This window comes from Alnus glutinosa, chromosome 1 (genome assembly GCF_958979055.1).
Source record: "Alnus glutinosa chromosome 1, dhAlnGlut1.1, whole genome shotgun sequence".
Lineage (NCBI taxonomy): Eukaryota > Viridiplantae > Streptophyta > Magnoliopsida > Fagales > Betulaceae > Alnus > Alnus glutinosa.
This window is the reverse complement of record NC_084886.1, coordinates 12,299,830-12,327,176: the sequence shown is the minus strand read 5'-3', so window position 1 is coordinate 12,327,176 and position 27,347 is coordinate 12,299,830. Positions and strand designations below refer to the sequence as shown.

Here is a 27,347-nt window from a genome sequence, read left to right as displayed (position 1 = left end):
CGTCGTTTAAAAGAGGGTCGACTGCGTCTGTCGTCGGGGGAAAATGATTTACATTTCTAAAAAGCGTAAATCATTTTTCGAAATGTAAATCATTTTCTGAAATTAACTAAGCATTTTTTGTCAAACAGAAATTATTTTCTGGTTTACTATTATTTTCACCCCTACCAAATATTAAAAAATACCGAAAACATTTTTTAGAAACCATTTTATACCGAAACAAATGGAGTATTAAAGTAATTTTGTGTGCGTGGAATTGATTTTCGTGATTTTGTTGAAAGGATGGAAGAAAAAGCCACCACCACGAAAAAGGCTCAAGCTTTCTTTGTAAATCTTCAGACTTTGGGTGAGTAAGATGTGAAATTGACAATGCTAATGGAATTATTTTTGCTTTTTTAAAGGTTAAGTACTACTTTTGATTTCTTTGGAGTTTTCTTAGTTTAGGGAACAACAAAAAAATCTAATTTAAATGATGTTTTAAGAATTTTCCCTACATGTAATAAATGAAATAAAATTTAAAAAAATTGTTAATAGTGCTCTCACTCATCTTCGAATCATATTATCCCTTATGATTGTGGTATTAAGCTCATGATTAGCTCTAAGCTTTCAATACAACTGACTTATTGGACAGCAAAATCCAAAAGACACATGAGACTGAAAATGGAGACTAAAAAATGCCAATTTAGTTAGGGGCGAAACTAGCTTTTACAATTTTGAGGACTAAATTGAAAAAAATAAATAAATAAATAGAAGTAAATTTTTATTTTTTGAAAAACCTTATGGCTTGAGAGGCTAGACTTGGTAGTAGCTCTGCCACTCAATATAGTGACACTTTTCCCCTTTCTAAAATCGAAGCCAAGAAAATTGTTTGAAAAAAAGGGTGACAACGGAAAAGCCAACCCTTCAGAAAAGTAACTACTTCAAAAATGAGTTTACCATTTATTTTGCTGAACCAGCTTCTTCGATGCTCAAAATAAATAAATAAAAAAACTCTTCTTCTTCCGCACAACATAAACTCTTTCAACTTTCAAGTTGCTTTAGAGTCTTGTCTACGTATTTGCTGAACCAGGTTTATGAGATTGTGGTTGGTCGTTGAATAATGGAGTCGCTCGTCTACGCTCCGACCCAGCAAGTAATGGAAAATACATGCGCGCAGTAACACGTCCAAATTGTGAACGATTGTTTGGAAATGTCGCCTTTTTCGTACCCCTTAAATCTTGGACCATCACAAGCTCTCCATCAAGCCAACTTCGGGCTCCCATCGCACCGGTGTTCGACCACTCCTCCCACACCATGCACCATGGCTCTCTAAATTCGCTCCCAAGCCCAGTAATCTATTGATTTGTTCTCGTCTTTTTTATTCTTTTCTTCTCTCTTTTGGCTTGTGTACATTCACGCGTCAACAAATAGCGTGCATTCTCTCCCTATTGACAAATACATCTCTCTTTTCGCTCCTAGGATTTTTGGTTTTTTTTTTTTTTCTTTTTTTTCTTTTTCAAAAGAAATTCGGTAAAACTTACAGCATCGATCACCTATTTATGTAAATTGACCCCTCCACATAAAAATAATAATAATAATAAATCCTAAGTCCGTCCTTGTGTCAGCTATTTTTTCGTGACATGACATTTGTAACTCATCACGTGGCTCATAGCTGGGCGCATAATCACACAATTCTAGTGTGGCTGTGTGAATCTTGATTCAAGACAAAAATAATAAGCAAATTGCAGAGGCCAAAACTTTTAAATCAATTGTTTGTGCTCTACAACCTATAAATGTATTTAGGGTCGTTTTTTTTTTTTTTTTTTTTTTTAAGATACGTGAGAACTAATTACAACATGAAAAATAAAAAAATAGAGTAAGGCTTGGGCAACCAAAAATAAAACTAAGAACGAAATTACTCGGAGGCAATGCTTCCAAAGATGCGGACCCATTAGCTCGAGGCACGGATGCCACAAAGTTGAAGTCACCAATAAAGATGATTTGGCAAGTATATTGAGTCATGAGAACCCAAACACAAAAACATGGGTAAACAATAGGAGAGGAGTATAACAACAAAGCCCAGAAATACATAAAAAGAATGTATTATTTGAAAACTTGATTTTTAAAAATGCAGTTAGGCATTTGACAAAGTCGCAGTCTAGTCTTTAAAATTATGCGTTTTAATAAAAACAAATTCCTATTTGTCTGTGATTCGAAGACGCATATATTTTATATTTTCAAATCATACTTTTTTTAAAATGCAATTCCAAACGATCTATTTTCTGCGACTAAATTTAAAATCGCGCTTTTTATATACGAAATCGCAATGACAAACCCATCTTTAATCTCAACCATGCTTATAACGGATGGACCAAGATCTTCTCCTATTGCTTTCGACCAGAGAGGATCTTGATGCGCATAACAGATTATGTATAGGTGTTTATGAGACTTCAAGTTGATTGTGAGGTGGGATAAGGAGAAAGTTTGAAGGTACATGGAACCAATCATATTCCTATTTTAGACATGTTTGATAGGAACCAATCGTATTCTTATTCACCTAGCACAACAAAACTTGTGTGTTCTATCATCTATGATTCTATGCCATGTTTGGTATTAAAAAAAAAAATGAGCATTTCTAGGAAGAAAAAAAAACTGGTGGATGGGGGACCGCAAAGGACAAGTGGCCGGTGTATAAACCGCCATGTTTTCCCTTTCAAAATTTTGAACTTTGTGTTTGTTCCGCAGTAGTTGCCAGCTTCCTTTTTTATTAGAGAGACACCAGTCTATACTATTATTTTATAATATTAATGTGGTATTTTTAATTAACTTTTGAATTTTATTTTCCTTTTAGTAGTGATTAATTTAATGGTTGATCGAGCTCGTTAGCAATATTGTAAAATAATTGTAAGATAAAAATGTGGCTTATAACATTACTTGTAACATTTTTGTGTCTCTCCATTCATACATATTATCGGGAAATTTCAACCTGCATGCATGATAACAAGTAGTTTTAATCTCCACAGAATTAATCGAGCTTTCCCTTGTTTTGTTTGAATTATTAATGAGCTTTAATCTTTATTCAGTGAACATACAAAATGTGGAAAAAAATTCATGACTCTTAACACATTTTTTTTTTCTTCCTCAACAGTATCAAGGTTTTGTTTCAAGACAAAGTTTCTCTTCTTGGACAATCTCAAGATTTGTTGTTGCGCGGTCTCAATTAGCTTAGAATTTAATGCATCTTGAGCCTTACTAGGCTTGATTTTTGAAAACTTTTGAAATTTTAACAACTATAATTAAATTAGTAATATATATATATATAGGACTTTCTACTGGGGTCGAGCTCCTTTTCTCTTAAATTAAAAAGATTCTTTTTATTTTATTCATAGATTACCGACATGACATAGCGTTAAAAAAAAAAAAAGATAAAAAAAGAACAAAAACTTATATTCACATACTTATTGTTTTCAATGAATAGAATAAGAATAAGTTAAATTAAGAATTAAGTAAAGAAGAATTGTTATCATTATGAGTATTCTTAAATCCAAAACCCTTTCTAGTTACTTTTTGTAACCATTTTAATATCATAGCATTAATATGGACCATCATCGTCATGATATTATAGATAGCTGTCAAATTGTGAATTCATGTTATAATTTTGGGTTAATTATCTTTTCCTCCTCCAAACTATCATTCTTTTACACATTGTCCCATGACCTACCACCTAACAAACTCAACCACCTTCAACTATCATTTTCTTAAGAAAAAAAAACAACGCCGTTAGAGCATCTGTATTGAATTCAGCATTTCAAACATTTCACCAAATTTTGGTGAAACTTCTCAAAATCACTTATGCATCAAGCTCTCCATCCCTTCACCAAAATAGTTCTTGTCAGAATCATTCTCCAGATTTAACGCCCATTTGATCTTTATTATTTTTGTTAATTCTCGCGCCATTCTCCACATCCTCCGTCACCCGCAAGATCGTCACTTTCCTCTGCATGAACTGAAACCCAGCTTGCCACTTCCAGGCACTAGGCCAACTCGCTCAGGCGATTCCAGTGGCTTTGGATTGGCAAGGACGAGATCGAGCTCCTCTAGGGATTTCTCGACTACACAACATCGCGAACACCGACAACGCAACCGGCTGCCTCGCCGTCGACGACTGTCTTCAACTACGAAGATCCCAACCTCAAAAACCCTAATTTCACCGATGAAATAGGCAAGAAGAAGCTGAATTTTACCCCGAATTTCCCTTCTCAAAATGTGAGTTTCATTCTTTGTTTTCAATTGATTTTGGGCTTGAAATTGAAACTTTTCTCTCCCACTGTCTATCAACAAACTTTTCCCAAATCGTTCAAGTGAAATTGATGAACGATTGGGTGGGTAGCGGAAGATTCGGTAGAATCACTGATGCAGAATCAACGACCGTAACCTCCCCTCCGATTGCTCAATCTCGTCCGACTATTGATGCGAGACCCAGTTTGATGATTGGAGGACGGTGTGTTTTTTCCTTTGGCTATTCGGATTTTGGTTTTGATTTGTTGGGTTTTTATGCTTTACTTCGGTTGTATATCGCTGTGGTTTAGAAAGGTTGCAGGTTTTCTAGGTTCTGGGTTCTAGGTTGTGTATCACTATGGTTTGGAAAGGTTGCAGGCCAATTGCTTGATCTTTTTTCTGACTTAGAACACTATATGGGTATTCATGTTGGGATTGTTTGATGTAGGAAATTAGTTAAAAGTGGTTGGTCTCAAATCTAATAAAAAACAATATATTGTTAAAATAGAGAAAAATTTAGAGAGTTTGAGATGAACAGCTTTTTAAAAGTGAGAGATAAAATCAAAAAAGTAGATTGTTTGGCTAAAATTTGAAAAAAAAAAAAATTAGCTACTTTGATATAGATGCTCTTAGTCAAAATCATTAAGTACGAAAATGTGTTTTTTAGATGTAGAATACACTTGAATGAAAAATACTAAATTCAAAAAATTTAAACCTAAATTTGGCCACCCCTAATGTGGCTTTTTTCTTCTTCTTTTTTTTCTTTTCTTTTCTTTTTTAAAATTTTCAACTTTAAGGGTATTTAAGTAAATTTAGTTTCTAAACTTAGGATACTAACGTCATTTTAACAATTTTAACCAACAACATTACTTTTTTTTAAAGAAAATAGTAGTTTAAGGTGATTGAGTCTGATAGATAGTAGTTCATAGGCGTGTATAAATAGTGGTAATTTAGAAGGGAAAAAAGGGGAATTAATCCTATAATTTCATATGAAGCATGCGTTTTAAAATTGAAATATCACAACACATAATATTAAGTTGGACTAATAATTTTATATTGTTATCGTATTGTATGGTGTATCATAAAATACACACATATACATTAAAAAAAACAAAGGACAATTTTTTACAATATCTCATATAATGAGGGGGTGATGAAGTCTTTTGATGAATACAAGAAGGTTACAGTGACAGAGGGGGATCAGAGGCAAGATAATGGAGGCATAGCACACCTCAAATTGAAAGCTCCCTTAGTTGACATATACAAAGTTAACTGGAATGTTGCGATTGACAAGACTCATGGGCATATGGGAGTTGGAATCATAGGAGATGTGACAGCTGCGAAGAGTTTGACCAAGTTGAGGAATCTCGAACAAGTTTGTAGCTGAAACATTGGGAGCTCTACATGCTGCAAGGTTTGACAGAGATCTGGGACTGATCATGAAATTTTTTATGGAAGATTATGCGCTCCAAATAGTTAATTCAGTCAAGTCAAGAAGATGAAATTTGAGCAAATATGGACAACTTGTGGAGGATATTCGAGGAATACTTATGTAATACCCTCAAGTACTAATTAGGGTTAAGTGAACTTTAATTGAACTAATAGGAATGTTAGGGTTTGTTAAAATGTTGAATTTTAGACTTTTGTCTCAGCCAAATGTTCAAATGTAGCCTTTACCGAATGTTCGATAGTACACCCAAAATGTTCAGTGGCTAACAGTATTGAAAAATAACACTTCAACCTTATCCACTATGATTTTAGCCTATAAATACCTCACACCCTCACTTTTTCATCTAAATTTTATTTCATTTTTTGTATTTTTCTTAAGCGATGTGTTACACGGTCAACTTCATTACCCATGGACCAATGTAAGTGTTATACCCTGCCCCTTCCATTAAATGTTTTAATTTAAGTCTCTTATTTCTATAAATGTTTTATGATGAAATATGTTAATTTTTCTTAAATGTTTTATGTAACACTCTAATCTCATATTACAAAGATAAATAATCAGCATAGAGTGAGTAAATTATAAATACAGTCATGGCTACTAAGTCTTATATTGGTTATTCACTAGCTTTATAAGTGAGTTTAAGGAACTCAAATTGTAACTTGACTAGATACTTTAGAGTGATAGTGTAGTCTGTGTAGATATAGCTAGTGTTTTCACTAAGTTGTTACATTTAATTACATCATTAAATGTTTTACTTATGGTTTTGTGATTTGGAATGACATTGTGATTTGGAATGACATTGTGATAAAGTAAGTTTTAATCATGAAAGATACACTAAACGGTTTTGGGTCAATGTGCCGTACATAAGGAGCGTTTATTTAAGGAAATAAAATTTACCTAGTCACATGCTATACCATGATTAATGAAAGTTTAAATGAAGTTAAAAAAGAATGAGCATGTATTGAGGTAAGTAAATTTTTAGAGATCCGGCTTACATGTTATTATAAAAATAACAATACATCTCCTGTAAAATATATCTACAGTTGAGATTCATTAAGGCCAAACAACGTTGTGGGTGAGATGACTTTTCACACTTGTCACTAACCAAAAACAAACAAAGTTTGTTTGTCTTTCTTTCTTTCTTTTGTTTTCTTTTTTCTTTTTTCTTTTTCTTTTTTTAAAAAAAAAACCTTTGATTTTGCATCTTACTTTTTATACCAAAGTGTACCACCTTCAAGGTGAGGCTGGGCTTTGAATATTGGCAGGGTCGGGCTTGGCGATGATGAGGTTGTAGGAAATGAGGGAGTTGCTGAGGGCTTATTAGGATTAAAGTTATGATTAAGGCTTTAGAATAGTTTGAGAGCAAGGGTGCAGTCATTTTGAAATGTGGAGGAGGGAGTATAGCCTAAAGGGGAAGATGGGTGTTCCTAATCAATCAGGTGATTGATGGACATTTTTCGATTATCATTGCCCCATTCAGTACCATACACACACACATTTACCAATTTTCATCTCTAATTGAAACGGGTCTAGGTCCGAGTTCACTATTTTAGATAACTCTTCCATGATATGGTACCTCTTCACTTAGCTTTTCATCAAAACAAATTTCACCTTGTTCTTGTGCCTATTAGAGAGAATCACTTAGAAATCTATGGCGTTTACAGTGACAATCACATGGATTTTTGGGTGATCTAATTCTTTCTTTCTCTGTTTTGATTTAAATTTTTACGTTGGGTGTCTTAGAATTCTGAGTGCTATGTTTTATGGGTTATCTATTTAGTTGGGTTTTCCTCAAAGCACACGTGGTTGGGAAATACTCATTACTTTCCTACGACCTCAGCATCACTAAGCTCGACGCTGCTAAGATTCAACGCTCAGCTTCCCCTGGTACATGGTGGCTAAAAGATGCAAAACCAATGGTTTTTTCTTCTAAAATAAACGACATTTGTTTTGGCTTAGTTATAAGTGTGAAAAGTCATCTCACTCACAACGTCATTTGGCATTATTGAATCTTGATCGTATAAATCTTTTTACAGGATATGTGATGTTATTTTTATAACAACATGTAATTTAAATCCAAGTTTTAAACTATTTAGCATAAGAGATAAGGAAGCACGGTACTAGGGCTGGGATGGAGTGCAACCACTACATATGGTCCATCATCAATGTTTAGCCATACTTAGTACAATATAGTTAATCAGGTGACGATGTATGGCACCAATGCGACCACAGGTGACAGGTAACGCTAGGTCCTTTGAGATTAGATGCAACCTCAAACATATGGGGAACAATTGTATTATAGGACACAATTAATAAGTGAAAGAAAACTTTACGAGTTCAAGAAGTTTTCAATTATTATATTATGTCTTAAGAAATGAAACTTATTTCATGAAAATTTGTGAAGTTGTAATTTAATTTTCAATTGTTTTAACTTAATCATCTTGGGTATATTACTTATTAAGTTTTCAGTCACGTTTTGTTTTTTCCCTTTACAGATGTCGACGCGAACAAAATAAGCAACCAAAATATGTAATGTTAGGAAGGAGAGTCATTTTAACAAGACTTTATTTCTATTGTTTAATGTTTGAATAAGTGATGTTTGGCACACAAAAAGGAAAATTTGTATGCAAATCATTTGTGAGGAGTTTTTAGTAATGATATTTGGCTTTGGTTTCATTTATTAAAAGGTTTTATCATTGATTCATTATTGTGATGTGCTTTAGGTTATCTTATATATATATATATATATATATATGAACAAATAGCATGTGCTATTATAAATATTGAAAAAGCCCTAAGGTTTACAATTTGAGAATAGAGGGATAGAACCCCTCACACTCTAAGCCAGATGGATCTGACTAAAAAAACAGCTGCCTAAGCAGAAACAACAAATCTTACCAGCATTACATTTGAGTATTTCTTACATTAATGCTCACTCTAAAATAAAGGAGGGCCGATCTAGCATCAAGTCAACAAAAATTCCAATGAAATTTGAACAATACATAGACAGACTGTATTGGATAAACATGAGGAATACACAACACACAAAGCAGAAAAACACCCAAAACAAGTCGTTGGTAGTGGAGACAGGGCTGACTTTGCTGGAGACGGCGGCGTGTGGAGGACACGCGCCGTAACCGGTAGCACCCCACCGCAGATCAGACACCGTAGACCCCATCCCCACCGTGCACGGCCAGAAAAGGCGGATCGTGGCCGTCACTCGTGCCAAAGAGCAAAAGGCTCTTTGGCCCGTGAAGACCACGCGCCGAGCTCCGACGATTGATGTGACCTGTGCTTCCGGCAGCAGGTGCGGACGACGACGGGGAGCGCGTGTCGAGCAAAAGTCGGCGAACGTGCGTAGATTTGGCTTCAAAAATCCAATTAAAAAACAATGAAAAAAACGGCCAAAGCACTCCGACGACGACACAAAAAGCCGGCCACTCCCCCAAACTGGGCTTCTTGAGTTGAGCCTTCCTACCTAAACCAAAAGAAAGAAAACAAAAAAAAAAAAACACAAAGACACAAGCCACCATAGCCCAAAGGGCTAGGGGAAGAACAACCATCACCCTACCGGGGGAAACAAAAGCACAACAACCCTAATGATTGAGAGAAAACTAACCTTCGCTGGTTAACACCAAGGAGAGACAAATTCACTACCGAGGGAGGAAAGCATGGAGCCTCCCTCCTCGGCAAGGCAAAACTTTCTGGAAGACTCTCTCTCTGGGGCAGGTTATCTTATAATTATTACATCTATAATAGTCAGTTTTGGATTGCATTGGAAAATAGAGCATTTGTTTATAGAGAAAAGAGATTTTCAGTAAAAAAAAAAAAAAAAAAAAAAAAAAAAAAAAAAAAAAACCCTCATTTTAAAGCTTCCTCCAAAACGCTATATTTAGAGCAAAATAACTTTTTAAGTTTTTTTACAAAACGCACCCATTTTTTATTGGCATAACTTTTTATGTACTAAAAACTACTTTTTTAAACTCCTTACCGCAGTCTCAAACATGTTTTAAGATTATAAAATTAACGAACTCAACCCTTATGAACTGAGGGTGTTACAATACGCATGCTATAATGTGTAATATGCCTACATTTAAGATGCATTCATAGTGTAACACCCCAGTCCCATATTGGGAAGAGATGAATAGCTCACATAGAGTGAGTGAGTGATTTATAAAGATACTTATGAGTGCTAAGTTACACATTAGCTAGTTATTAGGTGAAATTGTGCTTTATAAGGAAATTCCAAATTGGCTAGTCCTTTTGGGGTGATAGTGCAGATGTGGTTAGCACTTTTCCTTAGGTCGTTATAAATGGTATCATAGCCACCTAATAACGCCAGACCATGTGGTACTGGAGCACAGCATGACGTGACCCTGATGAGGATGTTAGAGGTTTAAGGGAGAGTTTGTAACACCCTAGTCCATAGTGGGAAGACGAGTAGCCCACAAAGAATGTACGGTTTATAAAAATAGTCATGAGTGTTAAGTCTACATAATTATTAGGTGAAAATGAGCTTTATAAATAATTTTAAATAAACTCAAAATTGACTAGTTCTTTTGCGGTAATAGCGCAGATGTGGCTAGCGCTTTTCCTTAGGTCGTTACAAATGGTATCAGAGGCATTGGCTAACTTGACATGGAGAAGCATGCACAAGCCCCATGAGAGTCGCCAACGAACAATATTGTGTCGTTGAGGGTGGGTCGTTACATATGGTATCAAAGCTATTGCCTAGCTTGAGATGAGAAAGAGTGCACAAGCCCATGAGGGTTGCTAGCGGGCACTTGCTGGGACGCCAAGAATGAGGTGATCCCATGAGGGTCGCCAGCGGGGACGTTGGGTCCCAAGAGGAGGTAATTGTGACGTCCCACATCGCCTGTGTATGTGAATGAGTATTTTCTTATATGTATATTCGCATTCTTCTTGAAACAACGCGTTTTAAAGCCGTGATGACCATGAACATATTAAAACTTCGCAGTTAAACATGCTTCTACGAAAGTAGTATTAGGATAGGTGACCTCCTGAAAAATCTAGTTCGGGGGAGCCAAAAGCGGACAATATTGTGTCGTTGAGGGTGGGTCGTTACACATAGAGTCATAAAAAAAGGGGCGGGGTGAAACATCACTTAACCCCCTAACTTCCATCACTTTTGCAATTATCTTGCAAAGTTCAAAAACTCTCAATTTAATGTATCAAGCTCTCAATTTTTTTTTTTTGTTTGCAATTTCACCCTCCCACTAAGGTTTATGGTTAAATCAAACAGTCAAAGGGTAAAATGACCCTTATAACCATGTGAACTTTATAAAATTACCCTTAAATTACAATTATTATTATTATTATTATTTAAAAAAAAAAAAAACAAAGATATTTTAGGAATTTCAACAGCATCCATTAGGATTTAACAGAAAAATCCTAAAATAGGGTTGATATTGACATTTCCTTAAAGTTTGATACACTAAATTGAGAGTTTTTTTTTTTTTTTTAAAAAAAAATTTTAATTTTATTTAATTTTATTTTTTTTAACTTTGAGGGTTAATTGCAAAAGTGATGAATAGTCAAGAAGGTTAAGTGAGGTATTTTTTTTTTTTTTTTTTTAAAAAAGTATAAAAAAATTAAAAAGAACAAATCGTATCATAACAATATAATATGCATTATTAGAAATTAATAAATTTGATTCGATGATTAGGTTGGTATGCTACAATATTATAAAAAACAATCGGAAAGAAAAAAGAGTAGTGATATTTAGTAGACTATTATATAATTGTCATACAATTGGATGATGTGGCTGTGAAAATCACCCATTTTGATCAATACTTGTAAACAAAAAAAAATTGATTGCTTAGTTCAGTGTCACGTTATCCCAAATTATATGACTCATTTTCGTCAACAAAGTTAACAGATTCCGTTAGTTTGCCATGTCATACCCCAATAAGAAATCAACATGTGTCCATTACAAGAAAAAATATATAAATAAATAAAACTTAAAAATTATTTTTTTTTAAAAAAAATATAAAATAGCAAATGGGTGGTAACCGGCCACGTCTGGGGGGTGATGCACGACCTCCCTAGGCTTAGGGTGGCCACGTATTGATTTCCTATTACGTATGATATGACAAATTAACATAATCTGTTAACTTAGTGAACAGAAAACGAATTAAGAGAATGATTCGTAATTATAATTTACTACAGGGACCCTCCATGAACTTTTTGTACCACATTGAGTAATTTGTAATTTAGGCAAATTCCAAGGACCAGTAATGCAATTATCCCACTTTTATATCTATATATATATATGGGTAATGCTTGGGAGTGGGAAAATTTCCGGATTTCATCCGGAAATTTGGCCTTGCAGTGGCATATTTATAATTAATTATAATTACAAATATGCCACTGCAAGGCCAAATTTCCGGATGAAATCCGGAAATTTTCCCTCTCCCAAGCACTACTCCTATATATATATATATAGAGTAATGCTACACATCATCCCCTTGTCCTCTTTTTGTCACCCTAAAATTGATGTGGCTCTTAAAATCGCAATTGGATCAAAATCCAATGGTAATCTATCATAAATCTAATGGTAATTTTAAGAGCCACATCAATTTTGGGGGGACAAAAAGAGGACAAGGGGATGATGTGTAGCATTACTCTATATATATATATATATATATATATATGAATAGTGGCCGTCCTATAAGACTTTATGCCAGAACGGCCAGTCTCTTCAGGAGCAGACGCGTGGCTTGGAGAATTTCTTACTTTATGCCAGGGCATTTCAGTCAAATGGGGAAGCATACACAGAATTTTAGAGAATGAAAAACAAAGAAAAAACAACGTATCATTTCAGAAGTCCGATGCCCCTCCTTGCCGCTGTCTCCCACCTCTCTTAATCGCATCCTTTTGAACTTTCTCGGAAAGTTTCTCTCCCTCGCATCGGTTTCCCGGGAAAATGCTGTGAAATTCTCAAGCATGAGCTCGTCGGAAGCAAAAATGAGGGGATCTATGTATGTAGACAACGCGAACGCCCCGTCAACCTCAGGTCCACCGCCTCGCGCCCCTCAGGCTGCGCCGACCCACCCGAATTCCAAGCACAGGTGAAGAGATCACGAATTTGTGCTCACTTCGTCTCTTATGATTACCGTTTTTTCCTCTAATTTCTATCAGATTCGAAGTTCTTATTTCGATGCAATTTTGGAGATTTTGGTGAAATTCACGAGTTTTGTAATTCAGCCTTATGATGATCTTTACTATTTTTATAATTTCTAGTATTTAGTGCTATAATTGTGAATTATTCATCCTCTTCGTGCAATTTCGGCCAAATTAACCTGAATTTCATAAATATAAAATATAAATTAGTTGCCGATGCTATTTTTTTTTTTTTTCTGCATTTTTAATTTAGTCTGGGTGAATTTTCCTAAACCGATACACTGATAGTTATAAATCTTTACAATTATTCTTTGTATTGCTCAAATTTCTGCATAAAACTCATTGAATTCTGAACAATGTAGTATAGCGCTTTGCTATTCTGGTGTAGTTCAATAATGTTGGCTGATTGATTGAGGCGGTGGACGTTTTTTCATTTCTTATCCGATGGGACTAGTATCAATCAAAATGAATTTGAGTGTGTTTGATGTTTTTTCTGCTAAGTCTGTATTGTTTTTGCGGTTTTGCCAGTGGTGGCAATGTGTTTCGACTCTTGGCACGAAGAGAGGTTTCTCCTCGAACAAAGCACTCATCAAAACGATTTTGGAGAGAAGCTTTTAACTCGCAAGTTGATTTTTTTGGGTCAAGGTGTGAAGCAATGCGAGATGCAAGAGGAGGTCTTGTCTCATGGTATGGTCTGGGTTCTTCATTGTTCTTCTGTTATGTTCAAGTGCACACACATGCACACAATTTTTTGGTAGGCAAGAAACTTTTTTTTTTGTTGGTTAAGTTTTTTATTTTTATTTTTATAATAATCGACACATATCATTAAAAGCTAAGGCGCTCCTAAGTACACATGAAGTACCTAATTAGAATAAGCAAAAAGAACAAGGAAATCACTATAACTAAGCGTCACATGAGAAACGTAAGCAGCTGTCCAAAGATACAAAGTTTTGAAGAATAAAGATTTAAATCTCCTCCAAAGTCCTCTCTCGGTCATTAAAACTTCTATTATTCTCTTCCTTCCATAAACACCATAAAAGGCATGTAGGTACTATCTTCCACACAGCAGCACTTTGCATATTGCCGGTAGTCCACCAACAAGTTTTGAATTCCCAACCCTCTCCCAGAAAGTGGCGAACAAACCTTGGACCAACTATCCAAATGATATTTGAACTCTTCACCTTGCCCATCCCATAAGAAATCATGTTGAAGCTTCTCAATATGGTTTGCAATACTCGCTGGGAGAGGAAAGAGGGACATGAAATACATAGGCAAGTTGGCAAGGCTGCTCTTGATAAGGGTAACTCTACCACCCTTTGACAAGTACATTATTTTTTAACTAGCCAATCGACGCTCTATCTTCTCAATAACACCGTCCCAAATATGCTTGGCATTATAGGAGCTCCCTAACAGTAAGCCGAGATACTTCACTGGCAAAGAGGAAACCCCACAACCTAGAAGACCGGCCAGTCTTTCCACATGCTCAACATTTCCCACAGGAACCAATTATGACTTAGCCAAGTTAATCTTCAAGCCTGAAGTAGCTTCAAAGAAAAGGAATAAGCAACGCATATGACAAAGATGAACTGGATTAGCATCACAAAAAATCAATGTATCATCAACAAACAAAAGGTGAGAGAAAACATACCCACCAACGTCACCCACAAAGAAACCAAACAACGACCCCCCACTCATAGCAGCAGAAATCTTATACCCAACGCCTCCATCACAAGGACAAACAACAAGGGGACAATGGATCCCCTTGTCGCAATCCACGGGAGCTACTGAAAAAACCTGGTGGAGTGCCGTTCACCAAAATTGAGAAATGCAATGAGCTATCCAAGAGCACAATTTCTCCCCAAAACCACACATCCTCAGCATATACAACAAAAAGTCCTAGTTGGCATAATTATAAGCTTTTTCTAGATCCATTTTGCATATAACACCCGGCTCACCAGATCTTAATCTACTATCAAGGCATTCATTGGCAATAAGAATAGGATCTAGGATTTGCCTACCTCTAATGAAAGCATGATGTGACTTAGAAATAATCTTCTCTAATACCAACTTAAGCATGTTTGCTAGAATCTTAGCAATAATTTTGTAAATGCCCCCCACAAGACTAATTGGGTGAAAGTCCTTGAGGTCAACAACCCTTGGAATATTTGAAGTGACAGTGATAAGCAAAGCATTAAGGCTCATCGCAAACTTACCTCCACATGGAAGTCACGAAAAACCTTCATGATATCCACTTTTTAAAACATCCCAGCAAGCTTGGAAGAATGCTTTTGGTAAAGATCATGTGCACAAACACGGTAATATGTGTATACACATATTAAACGTGTTATTGGTTATGCTATTTGTTTCTATAAGGATATGTGTTTATTCTTCTGAGCTGTTGTCATTATTTCAGGGTGGAGGCAGAAACATTGCGGCATCTATCAGCCAAATATTGTCCACTGTTGCCACCTCCTAGGTCAACTATAGCGGCAGCCTTCAGCCCTGATGGGAGGACGCTTGCTTCTACACAGTGAGTTTCCATTTCTTGTCTGTCTTTAAGCTTATGCCAACGGTTGGATCAATGATTTACCTAGTGATGCTTCATTTTTCAAATAGCATTGTGTTTCTGTTCTTGCAGTGGAGACCATACCGTGAAGATTATTGATTTCCAAACTGGGAGCTGCTTAAAGGTTTTGAATGGTCACCGGAGAACCCCTTGGGTGGTAGGTTTATGTTATATGCTCTGTCCATATTTTTTTATTTTACTTAGCAGATAAAAGAAAAGAAAAAGACATTTTTCATTTTTCTGCTGACAGAATATGTTGTATAATCTATTCCAAGAAACTTGCTAAAGTTTACAGTTTTGCTGCTGTGATATTGTATTGGCCTTTTGAAGAAGAAAATTATTGCTATAACAGGCATTTCTGTAATGTGCACCATATGGGAGTGTATCATATGGTGATTGCCTGTTAGAAGGGAATTCTTTGCCAAAGGAACTCCTTTTCATTCCCATTATTAAATTGCATGCATGGTTAGATATGACGTGGGTAATATTAACATACACCTATTCTATGAACGTGTTATGTCTGCCACGCATATTTTCTTCTCATGTGCTTGTGGAACTTTTGCAGGTTAGGTTTCATCCATTATATCCTGAAATACTTGCAAGTGGAAGTTTAGATCATGAAGTTCGTTTGTGGGATGCAAACACTGCAGAGTGTATAGGATCACGTGATTTTTGTAATAACCTCTATGTATTTATGTATCTAGAAAATGAAGAATAATATCATGCTGAAATTATATAATCTGTATGGTGGATATGATAGCTCTTTCCCTTTCCTCCATGCAGATCGTCCTATCGCTTCTATTGCCTTCCATGCTCAGGGGGAGCTCCTTGCTGTGGCTTCAGGTCACAAGGTGAGGATTTTTCACCTTTGAATTTTACTGTTGTTTTAGGTTGACTTGTTCTTTAATGTCTTTGGATGGTAATTTCGGTATTAGCTGTATATATGGCATTACAACCGGGGAGGGGAGACATCCTCACCAACCATTGTACTGAAAACACGCCGGTCTCTTCGGGCTGTGCATTTTCACCCACATGCAGCCCCTTTTCTTCTAACTGCTGAGGTAACCTTTTCAATGGTATCATATTACTATGTGTCTCTCAGCCTTTCTCATTCTTCCGTGTTGCTTCTAATATTGTACTGATTTGCAGGTCAATGACCTTGACTCATCAGATTCCTCGATGACGCTTGCAACTTCTCCAGGTTACTTGCACTATCCTCCACCCACAGTGTACTTGGCTGATGCTCATTCCAATGATCTTCCTTGTTTGGCGGATGAACTTCCTATAATGCCTTTGCCCTTGTTGATGTTGTCTTCATTTGCTAGAGATGATGGTAGAATATCTTTGCAGCATACTTATGGGGATGTTGGTTCAAGTGGTGTGCAACAGAGAGCGGATCCTTCTGCTTCAGTGCGACTTCTGACATATTCTACTCCATCAGGGCAGTATGAACTTCTTCTGTCTCCTATAGATCCTAATAGCTCATCTGCTGTGCCAGAAGATATGGGAAACGATTCTCTAATGAGTGAAACAGATAATGCAATTTCTCAATCTGCTATAGATGCCATGGAGACTATGGAAGTGCAGCCTGAAGAGAGAAATAATCGCTTCTTCCGTTTTGGTGACCCAATGTATTGGGAACTACCTTTCTTGCAAGGGTGGTTAATTGGCCAGAGCCAAGCTGGGCAACGAACCATGGGTTCAGTCAATGCTTCAGCTCATGAGAATTTATCAGCATTTAGTGAAATGGAAAATCTTGTAACTTCTTCGGTTATGCCCACTGGTGTTAGCCAATCTAGGGTTACTGGAAGATCTAGTTCACGGCAGCATTCTTCACGTTCCCGCCTGATGGCCACGACTGGATCTGGTGAAGGTGCTGGCTTTAATCACATGTCACGTGATGAAGGTGATCCTCAACTTGCTGTTAGCAGAATCCAATCTGAACTTGCAACCTCACTGGCTGCAGCTGCTGCTGCAGAGTTACCTTGCACTGTGAAGCTAAGAATATGGCCGCATGATGCAAAAGATCCATGTGCTCCTCTAGATGCAGAAAAGTGCCGCTTAATCATACCACATGCTGTACTTTGTAGGTATAACCATTTGATAATGTTAAATAATAGCATTCTTCTGCTATGCCAACCTTTTGAATTGTCTTTTAGCTTATTACTATCTCTGGTGAACATCCAAAAACCTATAATGGGAAGTAGTACTTGTTGGTACTACTTATCTGAAATAGCTCTTCATGGGAGCAACATTTAGCTTCAAGATAGAGATATTGGAATTATTTTAATTTTCTTCATTTTTTTTTACCATTTCAGAAAAATTGTTAACTGCTCTGCCTTTCTTGTTTCTACCATGGTAATGTGTAGACTATGTAATATCATTAACCAAATTTTGATGGATGTTTACATGTAAGGATTTGATTGCAGTGAAATGGGTGCTCATTTTTCACCCTGCGGGAGATTTTTAGCAGCCTGTGTTGCATGCATGCTGCCTCATCTGGAAGCTGATCTAGGATCGCAAAGCCAGCTCCACCATGACATCACAGGGGCTGCTACTTCCCCGACTCGACACCCAATTTCAGCTCACCGAGTTCTGTATGAGCTTCGGATATATTCCCTTGAGGAGGCAACGTAAAGCTTAAACCTATATATGTAGTCAAATTATTTTCTTATTTTGATCCATCCTTTCCATGTACTTCTTCCTGATATTCTCTATATATTTTTTTTATCTAGATTTGGCTCCGTGCTGACTTCTCGGGCAATACGGGCTGCCCATTGTTTAACTTCAATTCAGGTCAGTTGCTCTCTAGTACTTTTTTTGGGCGTGTGCTTTTTGAAGATTCAAGAACCTATAATGTTTGAATAGAGTTTCATTTGTGTCTTGTATGATGTTGGTTACCCTTCTTCTCTAACAAATAAATGCATGTTTTCTTATTTTTTTAATATCAATTTCAATTAATGGCCTTTCCCCTTCAAAATTTCGTATTCAAAAGAATACTCAAAAAATAACTCATTGTTTATTGAAAAGCGTTGTTCTTTTATGAGTTTGGTAAATTCAATTGTAAGAAATAGTCTTGCTTATTTTGCAAAAGTAGTTATATGTGAAAGTGCAGAAAAATCATACTCTGCTATACCAACTTGAATTTTGTTTTTCTTTTTAAATTTTGTAAATGCATATCTTGGGGGCAGTTTTTCTTCACAATCAAAGGGCCATGAAAGAGAAGCATTATACATCCCGGAAGTTTTTTTCAACTTTTTGTTCATTCATTGCTCCAACTAAAGATTAATTTGTCTGAGTTGTATGATGGTAATACTACAATTTCAATTGATGTAGTGAAAGAATAATGTCATATTTATATATACATTAAAGAAAATTTATTATATGTATCTGTTAACAGGAACTTTGCTTCTTATTCTTGTATTAAATATCTATATTATTTCATATCCCCAGTTCTCTCCCACATCAGAGCACTTGTTACTTGCCTATGGTCGTCGCCATAGTTCACTTCTTAAGAGTGTTGTCATTGACGGAGAGACAACAGCACCCATTTACACGATTCTAGAGGTAATGAGTTCATATCTTTCTTTTTGTACTCTTGCCCCCTATGTTTATAGAAATTCTTCCCCGAAGAATATGATGCGTAGAAAGATAATGAAAGCACAGTTGTTGACTTGTTTCTTGTCTGGTATGTACATTACTTAGGTTTATGAAGTGTCCTTTATTTAAAAACTTCTTTTACTCAGGTTTACAGAGTGTCTGATATGGAACTTGTGAGAGTTATTCCTAGTGCTGAGGATGAGGTCAATGTAGCCTGCTTTCATCCTTCAGTTGGAGGTGGCCTTGTCTATGGGACTAAGGTAAACAGGATTTGGTATTTGCATCTTTGTATATGAGTATGTAGAGCCTGATATTTTCATTTTTTAAATGTTGTTTTGCTGTCAAATGCAGGAAGGGAGACTTAGGCTCCTCCAATGTGATGGTTCTCATGCCATGAATTGTGCACCATCTCGCTTTCTTGATGAAAACATGCTTGAGGTATAACTAGGCCTGACATAGTTTTTCCTACTTCTGGTTCTTCTAATGAAGTTAAGTGTTTTCAGACGTAGATCTGGAATTCTTTGGCAGGAAAACTGGATTTTTTGCTTTTAGCATGTGATTTGAACTTTCTTTTTTCATGTGATGAGAAAGCTGATTGATCGTTTACCATTTTTGGAGTTTCGCTATGATTATTTTTATTTATATGCTTCTAAGCTTTTATATGTTTTACAATCATCAAATTTTATGGACTTAGTAATGAAATTTGGCTTTCCATAAGATTTGGCTTTAAGTATGATGATGTGCTTAATAGATAAATATTATTGGTCTGAAACATAGGTTTTGCAGCCTGAATACTACTGCTTGTTCCAGTTGCATGTTAAATTTTTTTCCTTAAAATAATGTTCGAAACACTGATGGGCACTTTTCACTCATTACTGGGGACTCTTTTTTTAATCCATCGATCATCTTCTTCTTCATTGGGAAGTAACAAGAGATTCATGGAACTTGCCTTCTAAGTTGTTTGGTGTCGTTTGGGTTATGCCTAGAAGGGTGAGAGAGTTGTTGGTGAGTTGGGGAGGTCAAGAGGGGTGTCGTAACATTTTGAAAGTTTAGAGGTTAGCTCCTTTGTGTTTAATGTAGTGTATATGGAGAGAGCGGAATGCACGAAGTTTAGAAGATAGAGAGACTTCGGTAGTGGAGCTAAAAAAGATTACATTCGATTCCAATTACACGTGGAAAGCATCACATAAGAGTTTGCTTTTTTCTAGTTTTTCTGATTTTTTGAACTGTTTTTCTTTTTCTCCTAAATAGGGGAGTTCTTTTGTATACTTCATATATAATAGGGTTGCACCCCCTCCGCGCTTTTCAATGAGATTCTATCACTTAAAAAAAAAATTATTTTTTATTATTTTTTAAGTACGAAAATTTCATTAAAAAAGCGAAAGGTGCCCCTAAGTACACATGAAGTATACACAGGGACAACTAAGCTAGCCCACATAAAAAACCCAAGAAAACCCACAGAAAACTACAAACTCACAACTCCCAAAACCCACAAGAGACCCAAAATACAAAAGAAGCCCCCAACAAATCCCATCAAACACCCAAAATACAATAGAAACCCCCCAACAAACACCCAAGATACAATAGAACCCCCCCTAATACAATAAAACACAAGACCCCTCCTAATACAATAAAACCCCCAAGATACAATAGGACCCCATAATACTATAAAACCCAAGACCCCCCCTAATACAATAAAACCCCCAAACAAGAAAACTCCCTAAGCCCAAGGAAACCCCCAAAACCCACACAACAACCCGAACAAAGAAAAAACCCGAAACCCGAATTACAAAGATTGGGGAATGCAAGATGCAGAAGCAGTTCCAGTCCTAGCTGCTAAGGTAATAAGTAACCAAAAAAAAAGGAAAGAAAAGAAAAGAAAAAGTGGCTTTGTTGATCAGTCTATTTCTTTTTTCCTTGGGGCGAATTCTGAAAAGAGTCAAACGTTTTCTGGTGGCTTTTGAGTGAAGCTTGATGTAATGAAGGTATTCTTTATATTACTTTTACAGCTTGTAGACTCAAAAGCTGGAGTATGTCGTATTTTTCATTAACAAAAAGGGAAAGAATGAGAATGGGCTTTGAAACATAGATAAATAAGATAAAGTAATTACACACTCTTGGAGTCATATATGACTTTTTTTTTTTTTTTTTTTTTTTTTTTTTTTTTTTTAATGTAATCTTAATTCATGATTAGTCAAGTCATTTTCCTAGTTTTCAAATAATATTAACATGTTATTAATTGGTAGAGACAGGAGCCCAGATCAGCTGAGAATTCCTAATTATTGTGTTTACCTGGTACATACTATGCAAAATTTTGTAAGCTCTCTAGTTGCATAGGCATGCCAAGGCAGTTGCTTGTGTGTTGGATTTGTTGACTGTGCTCGATGAATTTGCTTTGCTTATCACGGATCAAACAAGTCTGTAATTTGGATTTTACTTTTTGTTGTAGGTCCCAACATATGCTTTAGAATGCTAATAGTTAGAGATCACTTCCCACGTATGATCTGTACAACTCCTCTTGAATGGTATCATTCTCTTTCCAAATTCACCTGGTTTGAACTGCTAGCACTTCATTTATTGACTTGTTTTTTTCTTTTCATTTTGGATTTGCTTTCTTTGGTGGGAATTAGTCATTAAAAAAGTATAGTAGTTTTTTTAATTCATAAACATAATAATGCTGGTAGTTATATGAGTGAATCATAGCTTGATCTGAAATTGAGGTCACTTCCAGCATGTTTCTTATTTAGTTGTAGCTGAAAGGATTACATATGTAATAAAGAAACCCCTGCTGGTATCATGAAGGATTTTATCTTCAATATTTTGCAAGGGACTTGTTTTATCACTTAAACAACCTCTAGAAGCTTGGGGACTAGGTTATAAAATAAGAGCATTCTCATCCTGCCTCCTATCTGTCTTCTCCTATTGCCAGCTCTTGCTTGATCTGCTGGTTTCTGGCTGGCTCTATCTGTGCCACAAAGCTGGAGTCCACCAAAGTCTATGATTGCTACTGTAAGGACTAGAAAAATCGAAGCTCCGCGTTTACTTATCAAAAAAAAAAATCGAAGCTCCGCGTTTAGTGTTTTGCTTTATACTTCAAATCCAAAAAGTTTACAGTTTTTGTACTAAGGTATTCGAAAAATAAATTCATGAGAATTATTGGAATCTCATGATTTCCTTAGTTCTCTGCTGATGATGATCATATATATAATGATAACTGGACAATTTTGATTAAGTAATTTTCTCATACCAAACATAAAATAGAAACAGAACATGCATAGTTTCTGTCTTCAGCACCCTCTTGTTGTTTTCTATCCCTTTTTGTAAATTCAATGCCATTTTTCTATCTTGCATACCCACTATGGTACTTGGTTGAGCTCTCTCTCTCTCTCTCTAACACTTTGCAAAGTTAAAAGAAACTTGGGGTTGCTGCAGATAGACTTGTGGGGCAGACAGTGACAAGAAGCCTGACAGTTCCCATCCAGCACTAGGAGCATATCTAACAAGACTTTATCTTGCTCTGATGCTAACTTTAAAAATTAAAATAAAGCACTCTACAAGTATTGCAATATGTTAGTTGCATAGAGGCTAGCTGAAATATCAGTTTAAGTAAAGCACAGTGAAACAAACGTAAGAATTAAAACCTGCAACACGCCATGGAAATTAATGGAACTTATCTCAATGGACAATCATAAAGAAAATGGTGGAGGCATCAGAACATTGCCAAGGTTTTACTGGAAGATATGGCACAATATGGAGTTGAATGGCATAATGGGATATTTGGAGCCCCGACCAAGTGATGGGACTAGGGCCTAATTGACTTGGTTCAAATGTGATTAATCACAATCGAGTAATGTGGTGTACACCCTAGTGCAATGCATTGTAATGTAGCCTCTGATAAATCTATCCAAAAAGAAACTTCCTCTGGAGAATTAGAGATCTCTGTAAGCCTGTTTGGCAAATTCATTGTTGAGGCTAGGGTTCTTTGGGGGGGGGGGGGGTGCCCTTCATTCCTTTTTATTCCTTGAGAAAATATTTATTAAAATAATGACAACAAAGGTAGAAACATTAAGTACAAGGTTAGACTAACAAGAAACCATGTCAGTGGCATACATTTAACTGGAAATGGGCCCAGTCTGATAGAAGGGTCGTGGTAGAACTTGGTGATTCGAGAAAGCAGTAGCTGATTGGATTACTAGAAACAAAGATGGTCATCACATAAGCGAGCAAGATGAACTTGTTCACTGCAATGGATCCGGCTAGTTGGTCTTGAGCTGTAGCGAGGGGAGACTACCCTTATTGAGGTGTTGCGAATAGAATGTGTCCTAATGCATTGAGGATCTTGAGCTGGTGGTTGTGGCGTCTGGAATTAAAAACCCTAACACCTTAAAGGAGAGAACAAAATAAAAGAAAAACATACATAAAATAAAAATCAATTTATTTTTCACCACCCAGAGAGGGTGGTGATTTCCCCAAAACCGCAGTTGATTGAGGGGATGGTGGCGAGGCATGAAAAGGGGCTAGATCTGGGGTAGGGAAGCAAAATTTGGGGGAGAAGGACGGGACGTGGCTGAGAGGGGAGGAGGAAGTGTGGAGGGCAGCGGGAAGGGAAAGGGGGGATAGATCTGGTTGAGGGATGACTAGATTTGGGGGAAGAAAGTCCAGATCAGAGGGCGGAGGGTGGTGACAATGGTTGGGATGGGCCGAGGAGGAAGGAAAGGAGAAAGGGGAAGGAGAGGAAAAGGGAGAAAGAGGAGGGGTAGGGGGCAGTGCTCCACTAGAGGGAAAAGGGTGAAAGAGGAGGGGTAGGAGTGGTGCCTCCTCAGGCGGAGCAAAGGTGAAGGGAGAGAGAGAGTTCACGGGTTGCTCAGCAGGGATTTCGCACTTTATTGCATTTGCGTGCATGGCTACTTTCCACTTATGTTTGTGTTGTTGAAATAACCTAACAATTTTAAGATACGTCTTCTATTCATTTTTATTCTTACAATCGTAAGACATGTCTTTTGTTCATTTTGGTTAGTATGGATACTGGTCTACCTTCTTGACTTTTTATGAGTAATTGTTGATTGTGTTACTCTGCTTCCAGGTGAGTCAACATACCCATGTATTTATACGGGTACTTGTTCGAGGATGGCAATCTTTGTTTACCCATGATAGTAAACTCTTAAACCACACTATTTTTTCCCCCCCTCAATGCTTGCCAAATGATGCCCCCTTTCATGCTAATTTTTTCTTTTTCTTTTTTATGTATTGTTACAAGAATCTTGTCTGTAACATTAGGAATTTGGTCTAACATGAAAATGGCCGATGTTGCCTTGCCCCAATCTGTCAAAAATATAGTTGTATTTGTTTGTTTCCCATCAAATGAAGATTGTCAGAAAGAAAGGTATCTCTGATTCAACAATGTTGCTAAAGTGGTTGATATAGAAAAATGCATCAATTCTGTTGGCTTGATTGCGGGCTGATCTTTTGTAACAAGTTTCCATGGATTCTATAAGCTTGTAAAACTACAGCAAGTCTTTGTTTGCCTGCGGCTGTGCGCGCGCCGGGTTGATCTCCATTGAGAGATTATTGAGGCTTGAGACAACTTTTGAAATTGAGGGGTAAAAACTTATTTCCAACCGTGTGGTGTGACCTCCTAAAGAAATTCGTGACCATCACCTTTCATTTGAGTGTGATTTTTTTTTGGTATTGTTTTTAAAATTGTGAATATCAAAAGCAAAAAGTTTTGAAATTATGTTTTGGTGGTTTAGAAAACTGAAAACAAAATTGGGAAACATGTTTAGGAAAATGAATTCTATTTTGAAAAAATGGAATATATTTTAGTATTTAGTCAAAAGGAAATGAATGGGGTAGTTGATTCCCACTTGGATGGTCCCAAACGTGTAAATTAAATAATAATAAAAATTTATCCCTAATTTTTTTTTTAGTTTTACCTCCGCTATATATATATATATATATATATGTTTTTATTTTTTAATTTTTAATATCCCCTCCAAATTGCCAAGTCTGGGTCCACCACTGGCACCAATCCATTGACCCACCGAGCCACCTTTGTCGGGCTTCCTCTCGTCAGCCGCACCCTTCGGTGTTTATATCTCTATTGTGTTTTGTTGTGCGAGAGAGTATTATACAACGCGTCTCGTCAATTGACTTGGACCATTTCAAAAAAGTCTTAATTCAGGAGGTTTTGATTCCTACACTTTATCGGTACAATAATTGCACAATACCCCCTCACATGGGAGTGGACCATACACACTGAGCCCCACCCCATGTGAGAGGGGGTGTTGTGTAATTGTTGTGGTGATGTTGTAAATCTATCATTTTCTTAATTCAGGTTGTGATTTTTGAATGATGAGTGATTGGTGCACAACAGTTGTGTAACTGTTGTGCACCACTCTAGAGACATGGGATGGGTCTCACATGAGACCCATATGATGGAACCCACCATATGCGACTCATCTCATGTCTCTAAGACCTTACACAATAATTACACAACTGTTGTGGAAGAATCATTTTCCTTTTTGAATTCAGGTAACCCAATCTGGTTGGATTGAGAAAAATAAAAGCCTTGATACAACCATATTAGTGCATTTAAGCATACGATCAGGAGTGGTAAGAATTCTCCATGGAACTTTTTTCTTAAATCAATTAAAAAGAAAAGATTGTTCCAAATGAATGACAAGTCCTTAAAAATTCTTAGTGCAAACACCAAGAAAATTGGCTGCTTTAATTGGCAGTTTGAGGCAAAAGAAGGGGCACGAACTGCAAACGGCCCCTCAACCCTTCCAAGAGGCACGATAAGGTGCACAAACCGCAAACAGTCCCATCTCGAAACTCCATAGTGAAGCCACTGCCACAACACATATGAAGAAGAACTGCATCAACGAGAAAGGCATTGATTGAGGTCAGATCAAGACCACTGGCGGAAGACACTAGCCCGATGTTTGAAAGACACCTCAAAACCATTTGCAACCATTTATGAAGATCACCATAGGCAAAAAAGTAACCCAACTATGGAGATCTGACGTGGGAAAGAGCGGGGAGCCAAAGACTGGACGCGTGAATGGTGGTGGCGCATGGCTGACACGCGCCCCGGAGAAGGAATTGAAGAGAAGCGAAGGATGTCGGAGAATGGTTTGGTGGGAGCGTGCATGGAGGAGAAGGGCGAAACACGGCAGAGTGGGCTCCTAAGTTGAAGGAAAAAAGTAGAGAAAAATGAAAGGCAAAAAAGATGAAAAAGGAGGAGGAGGGGGAGAGCTCCTTCCTCCTCTCCAAACGGCAAAGACAATGTGGTTTTTGCAAGTTTGGAGTTTGGTGTTGAAAAACCAGAGGAAAAGAGAGAGACGAAGCCCTTTGAGGATTTGACCATCACTTTAATTTGGTCGACTAGATCATTGTCTCTCTTCTTTTATGAATTAGTGGACCCTGAATGGTGGATGCCAAGAATGTTTTTTGAACGTGAAGTGGAACTTCCATTAATAACAAGTCCGACTGTTCGAAGGCAAATACAATAGTATGAAGACAAACAACCAGCCTGAAAGCTATAAACGCAAGCCCGTAGGTCAAGGTAGTGAATAGAGATACAGAATCCCTAACCACTAAGCTATAAACAAACCCAGCTTAAAGCAGATACCTAAGCAACAAACTAAAATTACATGAACAAACAATTTGGTCATCTTTTTACAATAAAGTACAACCCAACTTAAATGAGAGGGCCTGATATAGCTTATAAGCCACCTAAAATGCCCAAGTAATTTACAGCCCATTACAAAGGTAAACTGTGAACAAGACAAGAATGTACAAAAATGACCAAAAAAAAAAAAAAACACATATCACAGAAGCCCAGATACTGCCAGAAGAAGAAAATCGCTCGGTCACCGGCGCATGTAAAACATGAGCCACCCCTGGACCTCCCCTGCTGCCGTCAGACACCCCTCCAACTTGAAACACCCCCAAAACCCGGCCAGAAGAGTGGAGCGTGGCTCTCCACGCGCAGGCCACCCTCGGTGTGTGAGGACCATGCTCCGCACGTGGAGGCCCGACACCGCCAGTGGTTGAGGTGGCAGCTTCAGAAGTGGACGGCGAACACGGCTGAGTAGGTTGTGTCGCAAGGTCTCCGGCGAAACGTTGTAGATCTAGCTCGAAAGGAGTCAGAGACACAAGCTAAGGTTACTCCTCAAAACCATCTCTAGCCTTCCAATATGCTAAAACAAGAGGAAAAACAAGCAAAAACAAAGCAAATAAACAAACTCCATAGCTATAAAGCTAGGAGAATCACAGCCACCACTAGATCTAGCTGGAGGGAACAAAAGCTCCACAACCTTAGTGGTTGGG

The 27,347-nt window shown here is 37.1% G+C and overlaps 1 protein-coding gene across 2 annotated transcripts; it reads left to right on the top strand.

Moving 5' to 3' along the window:
* Positions 1-12,515: 12,515 nt before the first annotated feature.
* Positions 12,516-24,464, top strand: LOC133872952 (uncharacterized). 2 transcript variants are annotated; one of them, XM_062310649.1, is made up of 15 exons: positions 12,518-12,795; positions 13,376-13,534; positions 15,261-15,377; positions 15,486-15,570; positions 15,979-16,087; positions 16,197-16,264; positions 16,349-16,474; positions 16,563-17,503; positions 17,843-18,046; positions 18,149-18,209; positions 18,867-18,980; positions 19,160-19,273; positions 19,365-19,451; positions 21,463-21,538; positions 24,097-24,327. In XM_062310649.1, the coding sequence occupies exons 1-14, from the start codon at positions 12,671-12,673 to the stop codon at positions 21,487-21,489; spliced, it is 2,337 nt and encodes a 778-aa protein (XP_062166633.1). In that variant the 5' UTR covers positions 12,518-12,670; the 3' UTR covers positions 21,490-21,538; positions 24,097-24,327. The 2 variants fall into 2 exon arrangements, with proteins under 2 accessions (XP_062166624.1, XP_062166633.1); XM_062310640.1 differs by lacking the exon at positions 21,463-21,538 and having other exon boundaries at positions 12,516-12,795; positions 24,097-24,464.
* The last annotated feature ends 2,883 nt before the right edge of the window (positions 24,465-27,347 follow it).